The 26,151-nt window shown below is 41.2% G+C and overlaps 1 protein-coding gene across 1 annotated transcript in view; it reads left to right on the top strand.

The window, feature by feature from the left end:
• moxd1l (monooxygenase, DBH-like 1, like) overlaps positions 1-23,135 on the top strand; it is a 41,133-nt gene extending 17,998 nt beyond the window's left edge. Inside the window, exons 7-13 of the mRNA XM_061242655.1 lie at positions 8,532-8,698; positions 9,967-10,058; positions 16,485-16,581; positions 17,019-17,078; positions 17,634-17,764; positions 17,967-18,075; positions 23,046-23,135. Of these exons, the coding sequence (XP_061098639.1) occupies positions 8,532-8,698; positions 9,967-10,058; positions 16,485-16,581; positions 17,019-17,078; positions 17,634-17,764; positions 17,967-18,075; positions 23,046-23,135 (746 nt within the window). The remainder of the gene's footprint in view (positions 1-8,531; positions 8,699-9,966; positions 10,059-16,484; positions 16,582-17,018; positions 17,079-17,633; positions 17,765-17,966; positions 18,076-23,045) is intronic.
• The last annotated feature ends 3,016 nt before the right edge of the window (positions 23,136-26,151 follow it).

The raw sequence follows: 26,151 nt of genomic DNA, 5'->3' as shown, positions 1-26,151 counted from the left end.
AGCCAGCCAATTACTCAGCAATACATGACAATAGGAAACCCTGCTTTTGAAGATCCTTTTTGTGGTAGCAGAGGCTAGTAGATGTGGCTGGTGCTATAAAAAAAATCCCAATAATCCTACTGAAGGCAATAAACACAGAGCAAAGGAAACAGGGCAATCTGCTTTTTCAAGGTTAACATGGAAGCGCCTCCATATTGAGCTGATAGTAAGACCTCACAGTTTGTCTCCACTTCACTTGTATTCAGTCCTCCACCAAAAACAGATCAATTCCCCTTTTTATCAAGCTGCTTGTCAAAAACTCCTAGCTGCACCACCACAATTATCTACATTGATAAAATAACAACCACAAATTAAGCACAGAAAACACTGACAGTGATGTATACAGTAGTGTGCAAAAATGTGGGCGCCCCTGGTCAAAAAGCTGTTTACAATTCATATCTAAGTGAACGGAAGCAAACCTGACCTCTAAATGGTACAATGTTAAACATGACACATTTCTTCACATTTTAAAGCAAGATTACTTTTGACTTAGATTTTTTACAGTTGCTAGATAATAAAAAAGGCCCTGTGCAAAAGTTTGGGAACCTTCCTTATACTATAACAACTATAACAGCTTGTGAATGCTTCTTGTAGCCAGCTATGAGTCTGTTTCACTCTAATCCCATTAGGTCCCATTAATCTCTTACTTCTTCTCTCTGGACACTCCAAGGCACTCATGGATGTTGGTGGAAATGATTAAAGAATAGTGTGTCACTGATGCATTTGGAACCCTGATGAAGGCCACATGAGGCTGCAACGTGTTGGTTTAGTGCTTCTTTTCTTAAAATCTCTTGCCGTGTTGAAATAAAGGCTTTTAAACTCCACTTTAAAAAGGGAGAAATGCAATACTTAAATAAATAGTGGGTAGGAGAAGTGTTTGCTCTAACATACAGTACAAACAGTAGAAATATTTTTATCATTAAACAATATACACTCAGTGAGCAATGTATTAGGTAGACCTGTACTCCAGCTTGTTAATGCAAATTGTTGGTGCCAGACAGGGTGGATTGAGTATCTCAGAAACTGCTAATAACCGCAAATAACCATGAATTACAACAGTGATATGCAGAAGAGCATCTCTGAACACACAACATGTCAAACCTCTATGTGGATAGACTACAGCAGCAGAAGACCAATAAGTCAAAAAAATAAGTCGAATAAATACCTAACAAAGTGATCGCTGAGTGTATATGAAGATAAAGATGGACAATTTATCATAGTAAACTGTTTTATACATATTTACATTAATCTCAATATACAGTCCCCTACAAAAGTATTGGAACAGCAACGCCAATGCCTTTGTTTTTGTTTTTCTCAGACAAGAGTTCAGAATTTCAGCTTTTATTTCCTGGTATTTACTCATAGATGTGTTAAACTGCTTGGAACATTGCACCTTTGGTATCAGACCACAAAATCTTTCGGTGAGCCAAAGTATTGGAACAGAGAGTATTTAAGTAAATGAAAGCAAATAACACTTAAAATGTGGTAGTATATCCCTTGCTTGCAATAGCTGCATGAAGCCTGCGACCCATTGGCATCACCAAACTGTTGCATTCTTCTTTTGTGATGCTTTTCCAGGCTTTTACTGCAGCCTTTTAGTTGTTGTTTATTTCAGGGGGGTTTTCCCTTCAATCTCCTCTTCAGGACGTGAAACACATGCTCAATTGGGTTAAGGTTTGGTGATTGACTCGCCAGTCTAAAAACTTCTACTTTTTCTTCTGTTGTGTTGGCAGTATGTATTGGGTCATTGCCTTGCTCCTAATTAGTTTGGAAACATTTCTCCGAAGGTAGGCAGACAGAATGTTTTTGCTTTCTGAATTCATCTTGCAGCTGCCATTATGAGTAACATCATTAATAAAGATTAGTGAGCCCACTCCAGAAGCAGAAATGCAAGCCCAAGCCATGACTCTTCCTCCACCGTGCTTCAAAGATCAGCTTGCATGTTTTGGATCATGAGCAGATCCATTCTTCCTCCACACTTTGGCCTTTCCATCACTTTGGTTGAGGTTAGTCTTCATCTCATCCATCCATATAACTTTGTTCCAAAACTTTTGTCGCTCATATCTGTATTACTTCAAATTGTAATTTTGCCTTCCGCCTTCCGGTTTGTCTCTTTTGGTATAGCCTCTATATTGCTGTTCTCTAATACTTCTTCAAATGGTTGATTGAAATACCTTCACTCCTGTCCTGTGGAGATTGTTTGTGATGTCACTGACTGATGTTTTGGGGTTTTTCTTCACAACTCTCACAATATTTCTGTCAACTACTGCTTGGTTGACCTGTTTGATGTCTGTTGAACAAGCTATCCCCAATGCTTGTGTAAAGGCTCTGATCGATTTCACCTCTTTTCTAAGCTTCAAAATGGCTTGCTTTTCTCCCAAAGACAGCTCTCTGGTCTACATGTTGGTTTATCTTTTCAAACAGATATGCAGTCATCACAGGCAAAACCCAAGGCTTAACTGATCAATCTAACAGGACACATCTGTTCAACAAGAAACACCTGTCAGTCACATGTTCTAATACTTTTGCTTACCTAAAAATTGGGTGGCCCAATATAAAAGGTGATATGTTGTAAGTTGTTTAACAAATCTAGATAAAATACCAGGAAATTAAAGCTGAAATTCGGATCCGTCATCTCGTACATCTTCAGTGTATATTTAAAAAAAAAAGGAATTGACCTTGCTTTCCAATACTTTTTGTGGGGACAAAGGATCTTCAAAAAAATTGATACTGGTACCGTAGTACTGGGAGGAGATCTTCATAATACATTCCATAAGAATGATAAAAAGGATGAAAAAAGAACAAGTTAAAAAACAAAAACATAGTACTATTAAAAATGTTGCAGCAAAATGAACTTCAAGATGCCTGGAGATATCGTCACCCACACACCAGAGAATTGATCATTGATTGACCCCTTATGACTTGCCCTTATGACTTGCCGGCTCAGGGTGGTGAGGTTTTATTTTTATTTTGCATTCATTCTTTTTTTTCACGGTGCAATTTTCAATCACTATGGTAACAGGATGTACCGTTTGAAAGCGTTAAAACTCACCGTCACCTTCTCTGCATTTTGGAAATCCACATTCTACAAGAAATAAGGTAATGTCAATGTCCTTTTCACAACAACGGTCGAACAAAGCAAATGCATAACAGTCTCTCATTCTAAAAATCGGTGAAACGTTGATTGAATACTGTGACCAGTATCTTAACCAGAAGGCAAGGTGATGCCCAGCTGGAATTAGAAAACTCCGCGATTTGATGATCCAACATGTATTGGACCTCCTTACCCAACTGTTCACGTTTCTTGGGGGAAACATGGTAGAAACACTGCTTAATTGGCTCAGCATCACCAACATCAATATCATGCTCAAGTCTGTATGAGATGGAATGTCTGAAAACAAATCAGGAAAACTGTTAATGAGTTCAATTAATTCCAGTTGTTTACACTCATCCAAATGCTCCAGAAGGGAAGGCAAAGCTTTCAGCAACTCTGAATTTTTTAGACAGCCTTGCAAAACACTGTCATCAGGTGAGCCCTCCCCCTCTTCTACCCCCACAGCAGGAGAAAGGATGTTGTAAACTATCCTATTAACACAAAGACCAGACTGGACACAAAAGCCCGAAGACACCCATGCATAATAAGGCTTTAACAGATTAATGTGACACACTCTGTTCTTACGTTTAGGCAAAGAGACCATATAGTCCCGCTCAGAAACCTGATGCACCACTGTACACGGACCAGAAACCGAGCTTGAAAAGGTGAACCCACCACTGGCAATAAAACAAGAACTTGTTTGACTGGGCTGAATTGGTGCTGCTCAGCACGACGGTGAGATAACATTTTCATCTTCTTTTGGGTTCTTTCTATTTTTTTTTTTTTGCCATTTCACAGGCTACATAAAGTCTGTGCTGAAAACCTTTGACTTAATTCAACAAACCTTGCAGTGGTTCAGACAACTGACACTCACTTTGCAACACAGCCAGAGGCCCCCGCATATAAGTGGCTAAAAACAATATAATTTGGACTAAATCCTGTACTCTCCTGTACCACCTCCCTGGCAGCCAATAACAACCATAGCAATCCCTCCTCCCAATCACAGTTCTGTACAGAATGAGCACAAGAGCGACTTTGAGGTCTGATGAAAATGCTCTAACGCTCCCTGGCTCTCTGGACGGTATGCTGACGATAAGACAAAACAAAACTTGAATTACATAAAGGAGCCACCAAAGCATTAGTTACCTTGCCTACAAGGTACAAGGCTGAGCCCAGCCACCCTTCGGAGGAAGCTCATTTCCGCCACTAGTATCCGCGATCTCGTTCTTTTGGTCACTACGCAGAGCCAAGTCCACAAAGCACATGTAGACTGGATGGGCCATGACCCCCCCAGCTACCCCGCCAAGGTAAAGAGCTGGTCCACTGTTCCACTGAAGCCACATTGCCCCTCCGGAATCCGTTTGACCATTGGTTGGAGCCTCCTTTCCAGCACCCTAGAGTAGGCTTTTCCGGGGAGGCTGAGAAGTGTGATACCCCGATAATTGGAGCACACCCTCCAGTCCCCATTTTCACACCACCCCGGTCTGTCACTCTGCAGGTACTGTCCCCGACCTCCACGCGACACTGAAGAGGCATGTCAGCCAAGACAGCCCAACAATGTCCAGAGCCTTCAGAATCTCATCCACACATGGCGACTTGCCGCTGAGGAGCTTTTTGACTACCAACTTCCACCAGGGATATAGGTGCGGATTCCCCTGAGTCTTCGGGCTCTGCCTCTTCCACAGAGGACATGTTGGTTGGGTTCTGGAGCTCCTCAAAGTGCTCTTTCCACCGCCCAACAACATCCATAGTCCGGGTCAGCAGTTCTCCTGCCCTGCTGAAAACAGCCTGAGACAAGCCCTGCTTTCCCTTTCTGAGTCGTCAGATGGTTTGCCAGAACTTCCTCAAGGCTATCCGAAAATCCTTCTCTATAGCCTCCCCAAACTCCTCCTATATCTGGGTTTTTGCTTCAGCAACTGCCGAAGCCGCAGCCCTTCTAGCCCCCCAGTACCTGTCTGCTGCTTCAGGAGACCCCCGGGCCAGCCAAGCCTGAAAGGCCTCCTTCTTCAGTTTGACAGCCTCCCTCACTAGGGTTCTAGGGTTGCCGCCACAACAGGCACCTTCTGGCCACAGCTCCTGCCTGTCGCCTCTGCAATGGAGGCTTTGAACATGGCCCACTCAGACTCCATGTCCCCATCCTCCCCCAGGATGCACAAGAAGTTCTTCCGGAGGTGGGAGTTAAAAGGAACCCCTATAGCCCTATATAACTCAACCCTGGTCTTCGGAAAGCTACTGGTGGGGGGTATTTACACACTAAAACGCGGTGGGTTGAAGGGCAACTGAAAAAACAGCGACCCACCAAGTATCCACCGCACGTGTCCCAGAGACAATTGCTACCACCCATGTTTGCCCCCACACTAAAAGGTACTACCATGGATTCCCTACACAGAACCCATAGCATAAACCAACCAAGGGGGAAGAGACACCAACACAAAGGCTAACCAAAAGCAAACAGCCAGATTCCACCGTCCTGGACCTAAACTGAGCACCCGCCTAACCAAGCTCCCTCACTCCCAAAATAACCATAAATGACAAACCAGTGTATCATTCTCCCACCAAAACAATAGTTGATCCAGTTCAGTAAAAAATGTCCAATTCACCAATGTTTGGACGAGCCCCCATTCTGTCATGAAATGGCTCACGGTTCATACAAATAGTCAGGAGGGAGGACATACACGGGTGGTCAATATAAAGTAAAGGATTTATTAACTTAAAAGTAACAACAATAAGTAACATAAATGAAAATGCAATCAGTAGAAATCAGTGATGTTTATAAATGCCTGGGTGTGTGAACAACAAAAAAGGAACAACTGATAATTCAAACCAACAAACAAACAATGGAGCACATGTGGGAGCTGAGAGAGCCTGAAAGAGACTGAGCCAGCTGGTCAAATAGGAGCTTCAGTCCCACCAGCCAGGTGAGCCTCCTCTCATTAACGACCTCCACATGGCTGCCACTTCCTGAAAGGGGAGGAGAACACAAGCAGCAGAAGGAGGGGGAAAGGCGAAACAGTGTCGAAAGAAAAAATGTTTTACCCCCATCCATGTGTGAGGAATTTCAGTATAACTTCAGCTCATCAAAGAACCGACTACAGACATATTATTGAAGTGATGACTAAAAATGTTTCAATTTTTGCCAATGGTGTGTAGTTTGTTCAGCTTCCATAAAGGAGGGTTAAAACTGGGTGAGGAACAGCCAAACTCTGCTTCCAAGGTGAGGTTGCTGAAGACAGTTTAATGTCAGACGTCATACACCATGGCAAGACTGAGCACAGAAATAAGACACAACGTAGTTCTACTGCATCAGCAAGGTCTCTCCCAGGCAGAAATTTCAAGGCAGACAGGGGTTTCCAGATGTGCAGTAGACGCAGTAGTCAGCCAAGGAAACTTAGTGCACCAGATGAAAGACACATCATGCTTACTTCCCTTTTGCAATCGGAAGATGTCCAGCAGTGCCATCAACTCAGAATTGGCAGAAACCAGTGGGACCCAGGTACACCCATCTACTGTGCAGAGAAGTCTTGTCAGAAGTGGTCTTCGTGGAAACAAGGCCAAGCGACTCAACTATGCAGGAAAACACAGGAACTGGGGTGCAGGAAAATGGCAGCAGGTTCTCTGGACTGATCAGTCAAAATTTTTAATATTTGGCTGGAGCAGAAGGCAGTTTGCTCGCCGAAGGGCTGGAGAGCGGTACAAGAATGAGTGTCTGCAGGAAACAGTGAAGCATGGTGGAAGGGGGCTGCATTTCTGTTGGGGATTTGGTCAGAATGAATGGTGTATATAGTGGAGCTTTTCGTGTCACCACATCATGAAAAACAGTGTGTCCAAAGCCTTACTTTTGCAATATGATGAGAATTTCATTACATGAATTCACAGTTTAAAGGACTATTTTCGGGTCCAAATAAAAGAAAAACTCTGAAAATATTATTTACTCATTATCTACATTAGTTTGAAAAAATTGTCAGAAGATTTGATGTCTTTGGTGTTACCCAAGAGATAATAGCTCTTTAAAAATAAGCAGGACGAACTTATAAACTACTTCCTGTCTGAAGTGATTGTACAAAGAAGCAGGAATTCTGACAGGTTTGACCTACCTGGCACTCTCTCATACATTTTGTTACATTGAACAAAAACTCTGAATTTTATATGTCCCAATTTTTTTTTTTTGTCAATGTGTGTTACTCGTTTATAACTAGTATAACTTTTGGATGTAAAATAATGATGAATGGTGGATACTTCACATGACACTTTCCACCTAAAATGGCTGCAGGTTTGCTGAAATGATCATATTTGTGTGCAGTTGTCTTTGGTGTTACTGTCTTTGGTGTTGCCGCATTTGTTACTTCTCACACCACCCAACATACAGGAAATGAATGACATTGAACATCCAATCATTATATGTATATAGAGATTGTGAAGTGAAGGTAACACCACAGAATGATTCTTAATGTGTTTTGAAATGAAATGAAAATTCATTAAGCTCCCAAATTTGTTGAAGAATAGTAGTAAGATGTTGCCAAATGAAAGACAATTCATCTTTAATACAAATATAGATTTTTTTTTCTTTACATTTTTCAATTTCACGTTTTTCACGTTTTCACTATTTACATTTTCTCAGCTGGTTTGCAACAGGTAATAAAGAATCACCCATATGGATTTCCAAAATCCAAAATTTCCAAAATGCAGAGAAGATGAGGTCCCCCAATGTTGCGACCCACATTTGACAAAATAAGGAACTGTTAAAGCAATGGCATCATACAATTGGTTATACCGAGTGAGTGATTGAAAATGGCACTGCTAAAAACGGAATGAATGCCAAAAAAACACATAGGGTTACTGCTCTATATGTGGAACTATGTTGTTTGTTGTGTGTGTGTTGTATATGTTGTAAGAAAAAGAATAAAAACAATTATAAAAAAGAGAGAAAAGCTTTTACTTCCATCTAAAGTGCCTTCCATTCGATTGTTTATCTCTTTACAATTGTTTGACTGGCAAACCATAATGGCTATTTGTTAATAATTCATGTGGAAACAAATTGACATTTCAAATTGATATTTCATTTTATATTTATTTATTTATTTTGGCACCAATAGTCCTCCATATGCAGAGTTGCATTTGCACTCTCAAAAACATGCTTTCCATGTTCCGTGTGTGCACTTGATGCCATCATTCACTTTGCTTCTTTTCACTCTCCACGTATTAGAATGTGGATAACAGCTTAAATGCAATTTCATTCCCTAACCTAATGGTAGAGACAACCTGGAAGCCCTACTTAGGATTGCCTAATTGTCAATGCAAAGTATTTAATGTTTCAATTAGAATTTAATGACAATTATAACATTTATTGCCTGCTAACAGTCAAATGGTTTTGTATGACACATTGAAATGTATCTCTCAGGTCGCATAGATGACTCTGGCCTGCGATTCTATTATACGTCAGTCCTCCGCCAGTTTGATGCCTCTATCCTGGATGTCGGTCTTATCGTCAGTGAAAATTATGTCATCCCCCCAGATGCAAAGGCTTTTACGAGTTATGGTGTGTGCAACACTTCATATTTTCCTCAGGTATGATTCACACTTTACTTTGATGTAATGCAAACCCAGTGAGCTTCTCTTCTCAATCACCTTAAAGGCTTGAACATGTTTATGGCACATAGACAATCAGAAATGAGTATTATCCGTGGGACAACACACAAAATGAGAGATGTGTTAATGTGTTAATGATGGCTGGATCCTACCCACACAAGACTGTGAAGTATTATTTATCCATGGAAAATCTTTTTTGCAAAGCACATTACAAAAATTGATCCTGACATGTTATAACCCATAAGTACATAAGATGTATTTTAAATAATATGCGGTCATGACATGAAATGTGAATGGGAGTCTCATACTTTATAAAATTTGGAGACTAATCACAGCATTCATGCTATCGCTACACTGTGAATCAGGTGAACATTTTGCCAAGTGATTTTCATAATCACACACCTGTTGGCACCATCCTTTTCCTTAGTTATAGAAACATTGTTTACATTTTTAGATTATTTTGGATAGCAATTTTAGCAAGTAGCATCTAGTGTTTAATAAAAATATTGGATTTTTTTAGAAGAGACTGATATGGGTTTAGCTTATGTAGAGTAGTAACTCTTTAATTGGATAGCAAGGTAGCCAGGCCAAACAATGTGTGCAACTGACGAGGTTGCATCATGTTCCAGAGACACACAAATCATTTAAGTTGTCAATGGCATTTGATTTACAAAAGGCAAAAAGGAGAAATGAATGTGGATGTTTTTATAAGGATAGTTAGACTCATTACCTTTCCCTGACTGTTATGAGTCTGGTAGTGCTATGTACAAATGAACTTGCTGGTGTAGGCCTAAAGCTAGGCTTGGTAAACTTGGTAAAGCTTGCCAAGGGAAGTAAGACTTTTCTACAAAGATGTCTGAAAACATCTAGCTACTGAATAAACTGTTATAATGAGGATGTGTGGTTGAACAGTTGAACAGGAAACTTTTCAAGCATGGCTGGAGCTACACACAAATCCAGAGAAACCTGAGCATGGTGATTAATCACACATAAAGCTAGAAAAAGGTCCTTGTCCACTGGGACCTGCATATTATGTAAGTTGGGCCACAGTTAACATGGAGGCTTTTGACTACTTTATGTCAAAATTATTTTGCCGTCATGTAGGTATCTATGTATAAAATTTCTGTAAAACATGATTACATTTTTTACAGAATTTATGACACAGAAATTGTTCACTTTTGATGTATACAGTAGAGGTGTGAACAGGCTACTGTGTGCTTCTAATTGTGCTGGTTGTGATCCTTTAGCTTATTAAAGGTCCCATGCCTGATCTCAACATCTTCATGACACTATTGCACACACATCTTGCTGGACGGAAGATTCGAGTGGGTCTATTCAGGTAAAATACAACAATACAGCTTCATTAAAATCATCAGAAAAACTTGGGGGTACTGATGAGAAGTATCATTTTATTCACTCCCTTGATAAAGACATTAAATATGTAAGGAATAATTCACAACAAGGTGTTCGTTACAGGGTTTTAACTGGTTGTAAAGCACAATGTGGAAGCAAGAAACCACCTGGCATGAAGCGGAGTGTTTTAAAGTCCTTTAACTCCAATTGCTCCAATTCACATTGTAGGGGTCCTCGCACGGGGCTCCAGATTATGTAAGGTCCTCGCACGGGGCTCCAAATTATGTGGGGTCCTCGCACGGGCCGCCAAATAACGTGGGGATTTTACTCTCTACAAAACCGGGGCGCCAGTTAATGTTATGTAGCAGTATAACTGCAAAAAGTAATCAGTCTCATAAAATTACTGTTATCAGAAATATCCAACCACAAATTTAGTATTTTAATTAATAATTAAAATAACCAATATTAATGATTGAACATACCAATAACCTGAAGGTTGGAAGTTCTTCGAAAGACTGCTTTAACTCGGCTCTCATGTCTATGTGATTCCAAAACGGACACCGGGGTTTAATAAAATATATTTAAATAAATAATAATAATAATAATAATTATAATAATTATAATAATAATAAATAAATAAATATATTTATTAAACAACGTACAAACACAGAACAGATAAACTAATGGGAATTAGTAGGGGAAGTTAGGGTGTGTGTGTGTGGGCGTGCGCAAACGCGCGTGACGCTTGAACAAAGGAAAGGTAAAAGTGGAAGTAGCTAGCTTGGGTAAGCTAGAGTTCTGGGTGTGTTAGTTATTGTTAGCTGTGAGAAGACTACTTGCGTAGTTTACTCTATATATGCGCAAAAGACGGCGAATCAATTCACGTACATATATATAGCTAACAAAATACATTCCAATGATAAGACAGCAAATATGGAAACACAGATTCACAAAATCAGTCAAGACTAAACTAAACACTGGCTATGCCTGAATGTTTGTTCTCTTACTGAGTCCATACGCATTAGATCCAAAAGACGTGCTGTCCTTGAAGAAGCGGCGATGGTACTGTGAATGCGTGTCCTGGAGAGATGCGCAGGCTGGGGCGTTCCCGTCTTAGCCGCGCGTTGTTGTCTGGTCCGCTCGGTTGCTGGAAGGATGTTCGCTGGTCCTTTTTACTGGTGGAAAAGTTTGTTGCTGTTGTTCGTTGGTTAGCCTTGCAGGAGTAAACTGATGTAGCGTTCCGTGTACACCAGTTTCCACTCGCTATAGGCCAAGAAGTTACCGCGAGGTAACTGGGTGTGTCCGTTGTAGTCCCTACAACATCAATAAAAGCGTTTTAGTGTCCGGGATAGCCAATAAGCAACCATAATCATAAACCATATTCCTCAGGATGAAAACTACCATTGAAAGGACATTCAATTCTGGTGGCTTCTTCCTCATGTTCTGTTCAGAACACAGTTTTTTTTATTGTACAGTCTATGGGTGCAACCTGTTTTAATTAAGTTACGTCGTTTGATGTTAAGTTATGCTGGTGCAATAGGCTGCTGGACTTTATGGACATTATTGAGGAAGGGCCTTGTATCACTAATCTTTTCATCTCTACCTTGTTTTCTTGAAACTAAGATTGAGAAATTTTGAAAGTAAAGCTTTTGCAGCAATGGCTTTCCGCTTACAGTTTTTTTTTAGAGTGATGTTTACGGTGCAACACTAAGCTAATGTCGCCCATTGCATTTTAAACATGAGGCAGACAGCTAGCAGTTTACTGGGCACAGTAATGGAAGGCCCAGCTAACAAGACACATTTTTGGATGGAGGGAGAAACTATTGTACTTTGAAAAGTAAATAAAAAGTGTAAAGGGCATAATTTCTTCGTAACTTATTCAGAGTATTGTCTTATTCAGAATAATGACAATAACCAGAATATTGTGTGCATGAAAATGTCATTGTCTTCCTGAAATATCTATTTGCAGCTGAATCAGGTTCCACCACTGAAGGCTTAACATTTGAACTGATTGCTGGTGTGCATGACCAAAAAGCTAAATTCTTGTCTAATCACATGGCTACAAAAATTAACTTAATAATGCAGAATTCAGAGACAAAGCAAATGATAAAATCTGTATTGTGTTGATCCATCGAAGGGAAAAATGACAAATTTAAGCACACGTTCAACAACTTAATTCTGTTGAGAGCAGCAGAATCAAGTTCAGAGGGCTTGAGTCAGTGGCGGTAATATAGGCGGTGCAGCAGGTGCAATGGCACTGGGGCCCATGTCTCTTCGTGTCGTACATCAGTATGTCCATAGTCAGGTCTTTATATTTTTACCACGCAGCGGAAAATAACACAACTACGTTTGCTTTAAGAGTGGTGTGTGTTTATATATCCTTAAATAAGCAAACTCGTCTTGGTCATGGTTATTACACTTTCTTTTTTTTTTAATATAATTTTTATCCAATTTTTTCCCCTTTTTCTCCCAATTTGGTAGCCAATTGGACCCCGTCTGATTCAATTAGAGCCAGTATTAGATACACCGCCTACACCCCGTCCCTCGGCGGCCAACGGGAGAGCGACGCTCCTTCTTCAAGCCGTCTCGCCTCCCAAGCTGTAACCGTGATTCCGAGGCGCCCGAGGTGCTTGTTTTTGTGCGGCGATCTACTAACCCTGCCAAGTCCCTCCCTCTGGACCAGCAAGCCAATTATTGCTGCTCCACGTGAGCCGGCCAAACTTGGCTTTTTTGGCAGGACCGAGACCGTGTGCAGCTGCAGCGAACTGCAACCGCGAGTCTGCTGCGTCTTAGCCTGTTGCGCCACCGCGGCTCCCAGGTTATTTCACTTTATTTGTACAATTTGTACAATATGAGCTAAATTTGTTCCATGTGTCTATTTTACAGAAAAAAAGGCTATAATGTATAAGCTATTCAATGAAATAACTTGTGGCAGGCTAATTCGTTTGGTGTTGGTGTTATTTTCTGGTATGACAAGAGTGCTGCCGGGAAATATGTTTGCTGTTTTTCATTGTGAACTGTCTTGATCATGTGTAGATATTAGCTAGTCTAATGCGTAAGATATTGAGCGCCATCTAGCTGCCTAGTGTGAAAATGCCCTTGAAGCATAAAAGAGCAGAAAAGAAACGATAAAAAAGGACCAGGAGGGAAAAGGTAGCAAAACAAAACAAAAAAAAAATCCCTCAACTGCTACCCTGTTCCCAGTAGCAGTTGCTCATCGCAATCACGATGGCGGCGACACCTTGCAGGTCGGATAGCAAGCTAGATATAACTTCAGCCTACTGTACTTTTTCAGGAGAAGATTTGGCTACATTTGGCTGAAAAGTGAAAGCAACTACGACATAGCTATATCCAGGAAAACCCGAGGTGTATTTGTCAGGTTTTGGGGGAAAGAAGAATCAATCGCAGACTCAGGGGTATGAGAAATATGGCAGGTTTAATGAAGTAAACAGGGAGCAAATCCAAAACGTAATCCAGGGACAGGCGATGGTCGAAATCCAAGCAGGCAGATATATGCAGGGCAGGCAGAGCGTAATCGAAAAAATCCAAAAAGTGCAAAACCAGACAGAATGAAAAAAGGGCAGAGGTAGGGGGAAGAGGAGGCTAGAACCAGGGCTAAGAACTCAGATACAGGAAGAGCAACTGAAAAGGACAGGTATAAATACACAGAGGAATGAGACAACCTAGGCGGAGCTTGGAAGTGAGGGCGGTCTGGCAGTATTTTTTCTGATATATGCACTTTGCGCTTTGTTGTATGTTGCTCTGGATAAGAGCGTCTGCCAAATGCCAATCATGTAATGTAATATATGCTCTGCAAGTCAGACAACCGAGTCAAACAGCCAAGAGGAGAGAAATGCCCCTGCTGTTGCCACAGAAAGCTCTGTAACCTTTTTTTCTTGTCAATGACAACAATTTCGGAGTCCTTCCAATCCTGTGGTATGGTCTTGCTTTGCCAGATGGAGTTGAGGAGCTGGAATGTATAGCAGGAGCACTTGTTAAGACAGACGCGACCATGAACACCAGAATCTACCAAAATATTTAAATAACAAAAATGCACTATTAAGTATTTACAGACAAGTGCATACAGTTTAAATTATTTGTAATCGTGAAGAAACTGGTTAAAGCAGGTGGTTATGGCTGATGAGTGTATGTTTTTGGCTTGTTGTACTTCCACTAACAACTTCAATATCTGCTTCAGAGAAGCTTTTTTCTTTTTTCGACTATCTCTTTAAAAAGCCAAAATTCCATATGTGGTGTTTTAGGGGCGTCAATTTATGCTAATCACAAATTTTGTGCACGCGCCTTTCATTTTACGATTACTTGGTATTCATCAACATACACACTTGAATATGGAAAAAAAGCTGTGTCTACACGTCTTTCTTGAATCTGGCAAAAGTTCTTAGTTCATTTCTGATCACACATACAGTACTGTACAAAAGTTTGAGGCAGGTGTGAAAAAATGCTGGAAAATAAGAATGCTTTCAAAAATAGAAATGCTAATAGTTTATTTTTATCAATTAACAAAATGCATGAACAGAAGAAGTGAATGAACAGAAATCTTTTCAAATCAATATTTGGTGAGACCACCGTTTGCCTTCAAAACAGCATCAATTCTTCTAGGAATACTTTCACACAGTTTTTGAAGGAACTTGGTGGGTAGATTGTTCCAAACATGTTGGAGAACTAGCCAGACTCGATGATGTTGAGAGCAGGGCTCTGTGGGGGCCATACCATCACTTCCAGGACTCTATGTTCTTCTTTACACTGAAGATAGTTCTTAATGACATTGGCTGTATGTTTGGGGTCGTTGTCCTGCTGCAGAATAAATTTGATGCCAATCAGATGCCTCCCATGATGGATAAGTAGCTGCCTGTACTTCTCAGCATTGAGGAGACCAATAATTCTGACCAAATCCTCAATTTGTAGAAATGCAGCCCCAAACTTGCAAGGAACCTCCACCATGCTTCACTTTTGCCTGCGGACACTCATTCTTGTACCGCTCTCCAGCCCTTCGGCGAACAAACTGCCTTCTGCTACAGCCAATTATTTTGACTCATCAGTCCAGAGAACCTTCTGCCATTTTTCTGCACCCCAGTTCCGGGGTTTTCGTGCATAGTTGAGCCGCTTGGCCTTGTTTCCATGTCGGAGGTATGGATTTTTGCCCACTTCTGACCAGACTTCTCCGCACAGTAGATGGGTGTACCTGGGTCCCACTGGTTTCTGCCAATTCTGTGCTGAAGGCACTGCTGGACATCTTAGGATTGCGAAGGGAAGTAAACATGATGTGTCTTTCATCTGCTGCATTAAGTTTCCTTGGCCGACCACTGACCATCCACTTGGTCCTTGGCTGACCACTTGGTCACACCAAACATTAATTTGGTTGGGAGTGGAGTTTTGCATTTTGTTAACTGATAAAAATAAACTATTAACATTTCTATTTTTGAAAGCATTCTTACTTTACAGCATTTACTGCCTAAAATGTTTACACAGTACTGTACATTTGCACATGGATTTCCTAAAATATTGATAAATAAGGCCCAATGTCCGGCTTTAAGGAAGAATGAGAGCATGCATATCCAGATTCATCTTTAAGAGGCTCCTCAACAAGAAATCCCGGTATTCAAAGTAATTATTTGCAAATCGTAAACCAAGAAGCATAAATGGTGTGCTCTTCTCTTTCAAATTTATTATCGTCTTTTGTAGTCTGATGAAATACCCTATGGATTGTTCTTAATACATGTCACAAACCATGTGACCTTGACTCATCTGCTATGCTGGAGGACAACATTCTCACGTCAACTACAAAGCATAAAAATACAGTGATAACACAGATTAATTGGGAGAGAGTCATTTTTTGTTTGCCAAAGATTTTTACCCACCAGGGAGAGGAAAAGCAAAGGTTCTTAACAGAAAAAAGAGTCAGGTGGATTTACAGTTTAAGTAGGCAAGGTATTATACCAGGAAAAAAAAATACATACACGTTTGTTCGGATCACTTTGTCACTTGTTTACTTTTTATGCATATAACTTCCTCACATTCAAGTTAGCATGACCCAGTGAGCTGAAAAATCCCAAGGACCAGTTTTACCAAGTTTAAAGTCCAAAGTAGCCAGCAACAAGTTATTTTACAACAAAATCAGCTAATAATGTTGTGGCACCATAATATTTTTTAATGGATACCATCTAGGCCTATTTTAACCCCTGTGTTTGACCATAAAAATGAATATGCTGCTATGGGTTGCTATGGCTGCTTGCCCTCCAACATGGCATTGTCAAGGAACTTGTCACATGATTATCAACAACCCACTGGCATATTAAATGTTGCTCAATTGCAATGTAATTTTCTCTGAAATTGTACATGTACCTGCTTCACTGTATCCATATACATCCCTGATTCTATTTTCTTTTCTTAGGAATGGAATGCAAGTTGATTTCGTGGATTTTGAAGAAAACTATGATTTTGACTTACAGCAAGCTAGGTTTCTGGGAAACATAAAATCAGTAAAGGAGGTATATGTTGTGTTCATATTGACAACCATGAGCAAAACATAAATATCAAAACGCATACACTTACCACAGTGCTTGTGACACAGCAACATTGTTTTTGAGATCTATATAGTGTGGAAATTCACTTACCACGTGTAATTTTCACCAAGGCTGCACATGGTTTCAAATTTGGGCTCTCCCTTTCACTTCTCATCTTCAATAAATCAGAAAGAAACAGCCAAAATGAGCTGTTATCGATGAACTGCAACATGGGTGATTATAGCACTTGACAGATTTTTTCCAAAAAAAAAGAGAAAAGGCGTGGCTATCTTATTCTCATTTACAGCTATTCACCACAGACACATTTAAAAAGTCAGGTGCTAACATATTAATAATTCCAAATGTACTGTCCAAACTGTAATCATTGTTGGTGCTAACTGATAACTTGAATTTCTGTGCAGGGTGATGAAATTGTGGTTGAATGCACATACAACACCACAAATCGCACCAAACGAACTACGGTAAGCTAACAAAACTAAGACATTTCAATAATGGAAGCAAGGCATTTGTAGCCACAGTGTTTATTATGACAAATAAATTCATGCCTGATTCACAATTTTCAAGAAATCCTCAAATGTATAACTTTGTTCTGCTATTTAAATCCCAACCCAGCTGAAATTTTGCTTATGGCATGTATAGAACTACCATACTAATGACATGCCATATATTGTTATATGTATTATCTCTAAAACAATCATGGAGTTCTTTCTAAATTTAAGCAATTCTCAATTTAATTAGACTGGATGATAGGATTTGATGATTCATAGATACTGTATGTCCGTTGCCACTTACTGTTGAATAGAAATATCATTAATTGTGATGTACAGTTATAGTTCATTTAGAAATGAACAATTCAGCACATTAATACTTTCACATTTATTTTGCTGAATATGTCCACACTTTCTTTGCACATAGTAATTATGTTGAGATTTTACATAAACCAGATTAGATCTGTTATATGACTTCATGGTATTGATAAGGCTAACATAAAATGGTTTTGAATTTTACCCTTGCAGTTAGGACTTTCAACCACAGATGAGATGTGCTTTGCTTTCCTATACTATTATCCGGCCATTGACATCGGCAGTTGCTGGAGTATACCAGATATACAGAGTCTGGAAGCATCTATGGGTGCATCAAAGCATAAGTAAGCATCACTATATTTCAATCACTTGTTCAAGCCACATTTGTGAAAACAAATATATAAATCAGAGAGGACCAAAATATTATGACCGAAACAGCCACTGATCAGCACCATTGTGGGTCATGCTTTTTTGATTCTGAGATGCATCACAGTGATCAGAATACAGTATTGCTTGTTAATGTTTGCTGATTTATGCTCTATCAAGGGAGGCCCTTTTAATGTATGAGGCGAAGAGTTGGAATGACGCCTCCATTGAAGAGCACCAGAATAAACTGAAAAGCGCTCAACAATTCATCATGATATCAAACACACACGTAAGCATGATTTTTTTGCTTGCTACTTAAATGTGCTTGTTTGTTCTTGTCCATTTCTGGATCAGTAACACAATGTAGAAAACATACAGATTTGTCTAAACCCAATCTGATGACATGGACATAACTATGGTATATGGTGCAATTATGTTTTTATATGGTACACTTACATTCCTGTGGTGTCTTTTGATGCAGTGGCTATCAAAGGAAAGTACAATTTATTGCTCTTCATTCTGTCTAGCTAGCTACCATGCTATCTAGGTAAAGAATGTACAGTGCCCTGAAAAAATATTTCCCCCTTCCTGATTGCCTCTATAATTGTCACACTGAATGTTTTCAGATCTATACACAAAAATAATACGCAATATTAGACAAAAGGAAAAGATTGTCAAACACCCAAATCACCGCTCTGAAAAATTAATTGTCCCCTTAAATTCACCCAAGAACTTTAATTTCATGTTTGTGTGAACTGTCCTCTTAAACTTAATAACAGCAATAATTGCTACCAAATGCTTCTTATAATTTAATATTAGTCTTTCACATCATGGTGGAGGAATATTTGCTAACTCTTCTTTGCAGAACTGATTTAATTCAGACAAATTGGTAGGTTTCCGAGCGTGAAGTGCACGTTTCAGGTCCAGCCACAGTATCTTTCTTGGAGTCAGGACTTTTAATGGGCCACTTCTTTAATTTTGTTTCTTCTAAGCCATATATTACCAGGGGCAGCCTGTAACGTAGTAGTTAAGGTACAAGACTGGGACCCGCAAGGTTGGTGGTAGCCACAATAAGCTATTTTGATTCGTCGGACCATAGAACATTATTCCAAAAGGCTTGGAGATCATCCAGGTGTTTTTTGGTTAACAGTGGTTTCTGCCCAGTCTTTTTCCTATTGTGGAGTCATGAACACTGACCTTAGCTAAGGCTAAAGAATCCTGGGATATTTTGGATGGGATATTTTGTGACATCCTGGATGAGTTGTTGCTGCACCCTTGGCAGGCTGGCCACTCCTGGGAAGATTTACCACTGTTCCAAGTGCTCTCCATAAGAAATAATGGCTCTCCCTGTGAGTCTCAGAGCCTTTGCAGTGGCCCAGTCAAAGTCTTTACTTGAACCCAATAGAGATGCTGTGGCAGGACCTGAAATTAGCAGCTTATGCTCGAAAACCTACCAATTTATCTGAATGAAAACAGGTTTGCAAAGACGACTGGGCTAAAATTCCTCCACAGTGATGAAAATGATATCAAATTATAGGAAGGGTTTGACTGCAATTACTGAAGCCAAAGTTGTTGTAATCAGTTATTACAAAAATAAGTTTAAGGGAGGCAAATATTTTTTCACATGGGCGATTTGGGTGTTTCATAGCTTTTTTCAGTAAATAAATAAAAGTCATTTAAAATGTATTTTGTGTTTACTTAGGTTCCTTTTATCTAATTTTACATTTGATCTAATTATCTTATGAAAATCCTGGAAATCCTGAACGGGCAAATACTTTTTCACAGCACTGTGTGTTGCTTAAAGGCCCAAAGAGCATCATAGAAAAGGAGTATGAATAGAAAAATGTATGTATGTACACTCAGCAAGCAATTTAGTAGGTAGACCTGTACACCAGCTTCTTAATGCAAATATTTATTCCAATCATGTGGCGGCAACTAAAGGCATAAAAGCATGCAGACATGATTTTTGGTGCCAGACAGGGTGGTTTAAGTATCTCGGAAAGTTCTGAGAACCAAACTTCTGAGAAAACGTCTGAGAGAACCTGTGATTTTCACACAAAAAAGTCTCTAGAGTTTGCGGAAAAAAACAAAAAACATCAGTGAGCACAGTTCTGCAGGCAAAAACTGCGAAGGGCCAGACTGGTCAAAGCAGACAAGAAGTTGACAGTAAGACGCATCACAACAGTGGTATGCAGAAGAGCATCTCTGAACACACAATGCGTCAAACTTCTAAGTGGATAGGCTACAGCAGCTGAAGTAAAAAAAATATGTCTAATAAATACCTAATAAAGTGGTGTATGTTCTAATGATATCCTAATTGATATCCACAATTGACTGTATGCAGCCTAGAAATTTAAGTACTGAAAAGGCTATTTTGGTAAACACTGTTTATTTGTGCTTACAGAGCCATATATGGGCACCTGCATACATCCCTGATCTGAATGCCACTCCAGCTGTTTCCTGCAGAACTGCAGTGAACGGGGGTGGGCCGAATACAGGAAGCACCACAGTCCCATCTCCTCCTGGAAGAATGCTGTTGCTAGCTGTCCTGCTAGCTGCCCTGTATCTCCTCTGAGAAATATTATCATATTATGAATGTATAATGTGCCCTTTTCTAAATTGTCATTTTTGGTGAACAAATGATTTTTTAAAATCTTTATGTATTTTATTCAATAATGCTTTGTAAGTAGACCAATCTGCCAATCTCCCATTTATATGCTACATTTACTTCTTTCATTGAAGCATTTCCATCTTAGTCGGCTACTTGTATGACTACATAATGTTAGAAAATGTGTTTTGCGGCTGGAGGTGCACATGTCGAGAATTAGAATATCAACTAATGTCATCACGTCATATGACGTGGTACGTCCTGAATAAGTACTGCTGTCATACTGTCGTGAGCTACGGACCCCTTGCCGAGCTCAGACCTCACGTTCCCACGAGCAGTACCCCACGAGGAGGTGTCTCGGGGCGAACTCTCTTTTCCTTTAAGTACTCCGAACGTCCTGGAGCCCTGGTAAGTTCTACTGAACTTCCAGCCCAGTCTCGAAGTGAAGGGTGTGATGCATCTGGTATACGATTTCCTGTATTCACTGTATTCCTCTAAAAGAACATTTATCACATATGATTATAGTAAGATATACTTTATTATAATCAATTAAAAGAATAGTTATACAGCTGACAGGTTAAACATCATCTTTCAGTTTGATAATCACATACAAGTTTCATATACCCCTTTAGCTCTTTCTAATTTACCTTTCCACCAAGATGTTAAATTCAAGGTACACCCCTCAAATACCCATCCTCTTTGGCCTTAGCCTTATCCTATAGCTCCCCCTTCTGGACGTTTAAAAGAAACTATTCCTAGAATATTATGTTTATCTAAACTCTAAAAACTTCTCTACATTTTTCTACCTTATATAGTATCTTAATGAAAAATAAAAGACATAAAAATAAAAGGAAACTTATAACGTTGAACTTCTATGTGCTACTTTTACTACTTCTACAAGTAATATAGATTATAATTACCACTCAAGCTTGATTATAGTTGTTCTGCGTTGCTCTTTCTTCAACAGCCCGTAGATATCTTGTGAAGCAAAATTCTAAGATGCTATCCTAAGGTCTAAAAGCTTATTCCTTATATATTCTTAACTCGTATTAAAAGTGTACCTTTTTTTGATAAGAAATGTCCCCAGTATACCAAGTGGAAAGACATTTATCTCTTATGCAACTTTTTTAATGACCATATTCATCACTTTTGTTTGTCTCACTGTAATTTTCTCATACCGCAAAATAAATTTCCCCAATACTTTATCTCATGTGCCCCTCCGGTTGGGAGTTTCCACCATCTCAATATACGAGTGGAAAAACACTAGCTCTTTTGTATTTTTTTAAGGAACCTATTCATCACTGGTGTCTGTCTCAATTTCATAGTCTCTCCTTGACTTCCTCCACACCTTGACCTCATGCAAGCCAGAAGTTAGTGCCTGCCACCATCTCAATACACTCTTCAGGTGCCCTTTTTTGTGGCGCCTTAAGGGACCTATAAAGGACATCTAGCTAATAGCTGAGTGTAATTCATCATTTAACTCCTCCACTGTTAGTCCTTTGAATCTATCCGATAAATTATTTGTGCTATAATCAGGAAGGCCCTTAAAGCCTCTTAATCTTCTTTCGGTATTGACATCCCTTCCGTTTTCCTTATCTCTCCTACATTTTTCCATCTCCTCATACTCTTTGATCTCCCAATCATCTTCATTGTTTTCCTCATCTTGTTGCTTTAGCCAGGCACTGTGCTCCTCCCCTGTAGGAGCAAGCCCACACATGTCAACTAAGTATGTCATCACATCTACCATTTCTTTGAAAGCCAGACTCCCTGGGTCACCAATTACCCGTTCAGCATGTTGAGTATCTTCCACGGTCATGTTAGAACACATTCTACGCATGGCCTCAGTCAGACCTTTAGCCTTGCTCTCTAAAACCCTAAATCTAAGTCCTCTGACTTCAGACTCCTCAGTGTCCATAAACGGTTGTACATTTATCTTGTACCATATACTTCTCCTCTTACGGGAACTTTTACTCCTACCCCATTGGCGTGTGCGAGGGGTTAACAATGCATTCCTGCCTAACCCATCTTCTGTCAATCTCTCATCAGGCGGGCCTAGGGCCGGGTCCTCGACAATACAACAGTTTACCTTTGGAATCTTCTGCCCGATACCAAGTGACACGGAAATCTGCCAGTCAGCTGGGATTCATAGAATCAGAGTTACATCCATAAGCATTCTATTATATCCCTCCTGAACACCAGAGGCAGTGCATGTGCACTGGATGACTAACACAAAAAAGGTTGCAAGGAATGGGACATACCGTTACTGAGGGCATCACTGGTAGAATCACAATCAATCAATCAATCAATTTTTATTTGAATAGCATTTTTAACAAAGGGCCTTTGCCACAAAGCAGCTTTACAGAGAAACCAGTCTCCAAGAGTACAACTAGGGCAACAGTGGCAAGGAAAAACTCCCTGGCTAACAGGAAGAAACCTTGAGCAGAAGCTGACTCAGTAGGGGAACCCATCTGCCGCTGGTTGACGAAAGGTTGACGATCTTCCGTTTGTTGAAAGAATGGTCTTAAATACAAACAGATGAATAAAAGTACATGAATCTCCAATTAAAAAGTCGAAGCAGAGATGAGGTAGAGGGGTGGCAAGAACGCCAATGGGTGACACTGTCAGGCAAGGGGACAGACTTGGTGCTACAGCTGAATCAGCAGTGGCAGGAGGCACGTGCACAGCTGGTCTTGTGCTGGAGCTCCAAGCCAGGAGGGGGTGCTCAGGACAAGTTGGGCTAGAGCTCCAGGCAGGTGCCCAGAGTGGGGAGAAGAGGAAACGATCACAGAATCACAGACCCCAGCACGCGTGGGGACACAATGTTGAACTTGTTGAACCTTGAATAGGTGCAGGGTTAAAGTTACAATATCGTTAAAGAAGGCTCTCTGACATGTTGACTCACCCTCTGCCTGTGTTTATAGACCTTAAATTCGGGATTCAAAATATGCAGAGAGGTGCCAGCACTCTGTACCAAAATATCGTATAGCTGTACAATAATTCAAGCTCATTGGGTGAAAATTGGTTGAAATTGCCATAGCCAATGGAGTTTCAACGTCAGCTGGTTCACAGAGAAGGGGTGGGATAAACAGTGTTGTTGTTTGAGCATGTTTTGAGCATTTGTTGCTGCAATTCCTCTCTTGACCGTTAGAAGTCTGAAATGACCAATTGTACCTTTTAGTCCAGGTCGCCGCTGCACATAGTTAAAAAAAATAGCAGTACAACATCAGTAACCTGATAAACCACTGTTATTAGTAGTAGTGATATTTCTGCATGCCAATAATTTACTTGTAGATGTAGTAGTGAAATAGAAAAACAACAGACATTACATTACATTACGTGGCATTTAGCAGACGCTCTTATCCAGAGCGACGTACAACAAAGTGCAAATCAATCACAAGAACAAGTGCAAAAGTAGACCTGAGGACAGTACAGTTCCGAGTCCTAGTGTAAACATACAGAAATTCAGAACCCTTGAGAACAATCAACATTCAAACTAGCATACCACTGTTGGCAGCTAGAATACAACAGCCAATAAAAACAAAAATACCTATACAAGTAACGATATCTATACATAAGTGCCATTACGGTCTAAGGCTAATCACGGTGATTGTGAGTTGGGGAGGGAAAGGTGTAGCCTGAAGAGATGGGTCTTCAGTCTGCACTTGAAGGAGGTCAGCGACTCTGCCGTTCTGACATTCACCGGGAGGTCATTCCACCACCGTGGGACCAGGACAGACAGCAGTCGTGAGCGTGAAGTGCAGGTGTGGCGAGGGGGAGGCACCAGGCGGCACAAAGTGGCAGAATGGAGGGGTCTTGTTGGTGTATAGGTCTTGATAAGGGATTGAATATACACAGGGGCTGATCCTTTAACTGCCTGGTATGCGAGGACCAAAGTTTTAAATTTGATGCGAGCCATAACAGGCAGCCAGTGGAGGTTGCTGAGCAGGGGGGTGACATGTGAATGTCTGGGAACATTGAATACCAGACGGGCTGCAGCATTCTGGATGAGTTGTAGGGGTCTGATGGCAGATGCTGGAAGGCCAGCCAGCAGAGAATTGCAATAGTCCAGGCGGGACAGGACCATTGCTTGAACAAGGAGCTGAGTGGAGTAGGTGGTGAGAAAGGGTCGGATTCTCCGGATGTTGTACAGGAAGAACCTGCACGCCCGGGCACGTCTGGGTTGAGCTTTAGATGGTGGTTGCCCATCCAGCTCTGGATGTCTCTCAGGCAGGCGGAGATACAGGTAGAGACCTGTGTGTCTGATGGGGGGGAAGGAGAGAAAGAGTTGGGTGTCATCGGCATAACAATGATAGGAGATGCCATGAGCAGAGATAACGGGGCCAAGGGATCTTGTGTAGATGGAGAAGAGGAAGGGTCCGAGGACTGAGCCCTGGGGGACTCCTGTAACAAGGGGGCGAGGAGTTGACACTCCTCCAGCCCAGGACACCTGGGAAGACCGGCCAGAGAGATAAGATTGGATCCACACTAAGGCTGTGCCACAGATCCCTGTAGATGCCAGGGAGGCTAAGAGGATGGAGTGGTTGACAGTCTCGAACGCCGCAGAGAGGTCAAGAAGGATCAGGACAGAGGAGAGAGAGGTTGCTCGTGCAGCTTGAAGGGACTCGTTGACAGAGAGGAGTGCAGTCTCCGTCGAGTGGCCAGGTCTGAAGCCGGACTGGTGGGGGTCCAGCAGGTTATTCTGTGAGAGGAAGGAAGAGAGTTGGTTGGAGGCAGCTCGTGCAATGGATTTGGATAGAAAAGGAAGGAGATACCGGACGGTAGTTTTGAATGCAAGAGGGGTCTAGAGTGGGTTTCTTTAGGAGCGGGGTGATGTAGGCCCTCTTGAATGATGAGGGAAAGCAGCCAGAGGACAGAGAGGAGTTAACAAGGGAGGTGACAAACGGGAGGATGTCAGGCGTGATTGCCTGAAAGAGGTTTGAGGGGATTGGGTCCAGGGCACAAGTAGTAGGGCGGTGGGAGAGCAGGAGGTGAGACACATCAGCATCTGTAAGGGGACAGAAAGAGGAGAAACAGGAGGCAGACACAGAAATGGAGGCAGGCATAGAAGTGGTGGTGGTCGTGAAGGTGCTGCGGATATCTGCAACCTTCTCGTCAAAAAATACCGCAAAGTCATCAGCAGTGAGCGAGGACTGAGATGGTGGGGGAGGTGTGCTGAGGAGAGAGGAGAAAATGGAGAACAGTTGACGAGGGTTAGAAGTGGAGTTCTGGATTTTTGTTTGGTAGTAATTTCTTTTGGCAGTGGTGATAGCGGAGGAGAACTCCGCCAGGAGAGACTGGTAGGAAGACAGGTCCGACGGGTCTTTTGATTTCCTCCACTTCCTCTCGGCTGCACGTAGGCTTGGCCTGGAGGAACGTAGAAGGTCAGAAACCTATGGGCTGGGAGGGGAGGATCGAGCAGGCCGGGAGACAAGAGGACAGAGAGAGTCAAGGGCTGAGGAGAGAGAGAGGAAAGCAGCACGGAAGATGCAGAATCAGTGGGTAGTTTGGAGAAGGATTCAAGAGGAGGGAGGGAAGCAGTGACTCTGGGGGCAAGGGAGGAGGGTGATAGAGAGCGGAGATTACATCGGACAGAAACAGTGGGGGTGAGAGAAGGGGAGGGAGGTAGAGCAGCTAGGGGGATGGAGAAGGAAATTAAGTGGTGATCGGACTTGTGTAAAGGGGTAACAGTGGGGTTAGAAGAGGAGCAGTTCCTCAGAAAGATCAGGTCAAGAAGGTTTCCAGCCTTGTGAGTTGGGG

Source organism: Conger conger, chromosome 5, assembly GCF_963514075.1.
Source record: "Conger conger chromosome 5, fConCon1.1, whole genome shotgun sequence".
NCBI lineage: Eukaryota > Metazoa > Chordata > Actinopteri > Anguilliformes > Congridae > Conger > Conger conger.
This window is presented reverse-complemented; position numbering and strand designations above follow the sequence as displayed.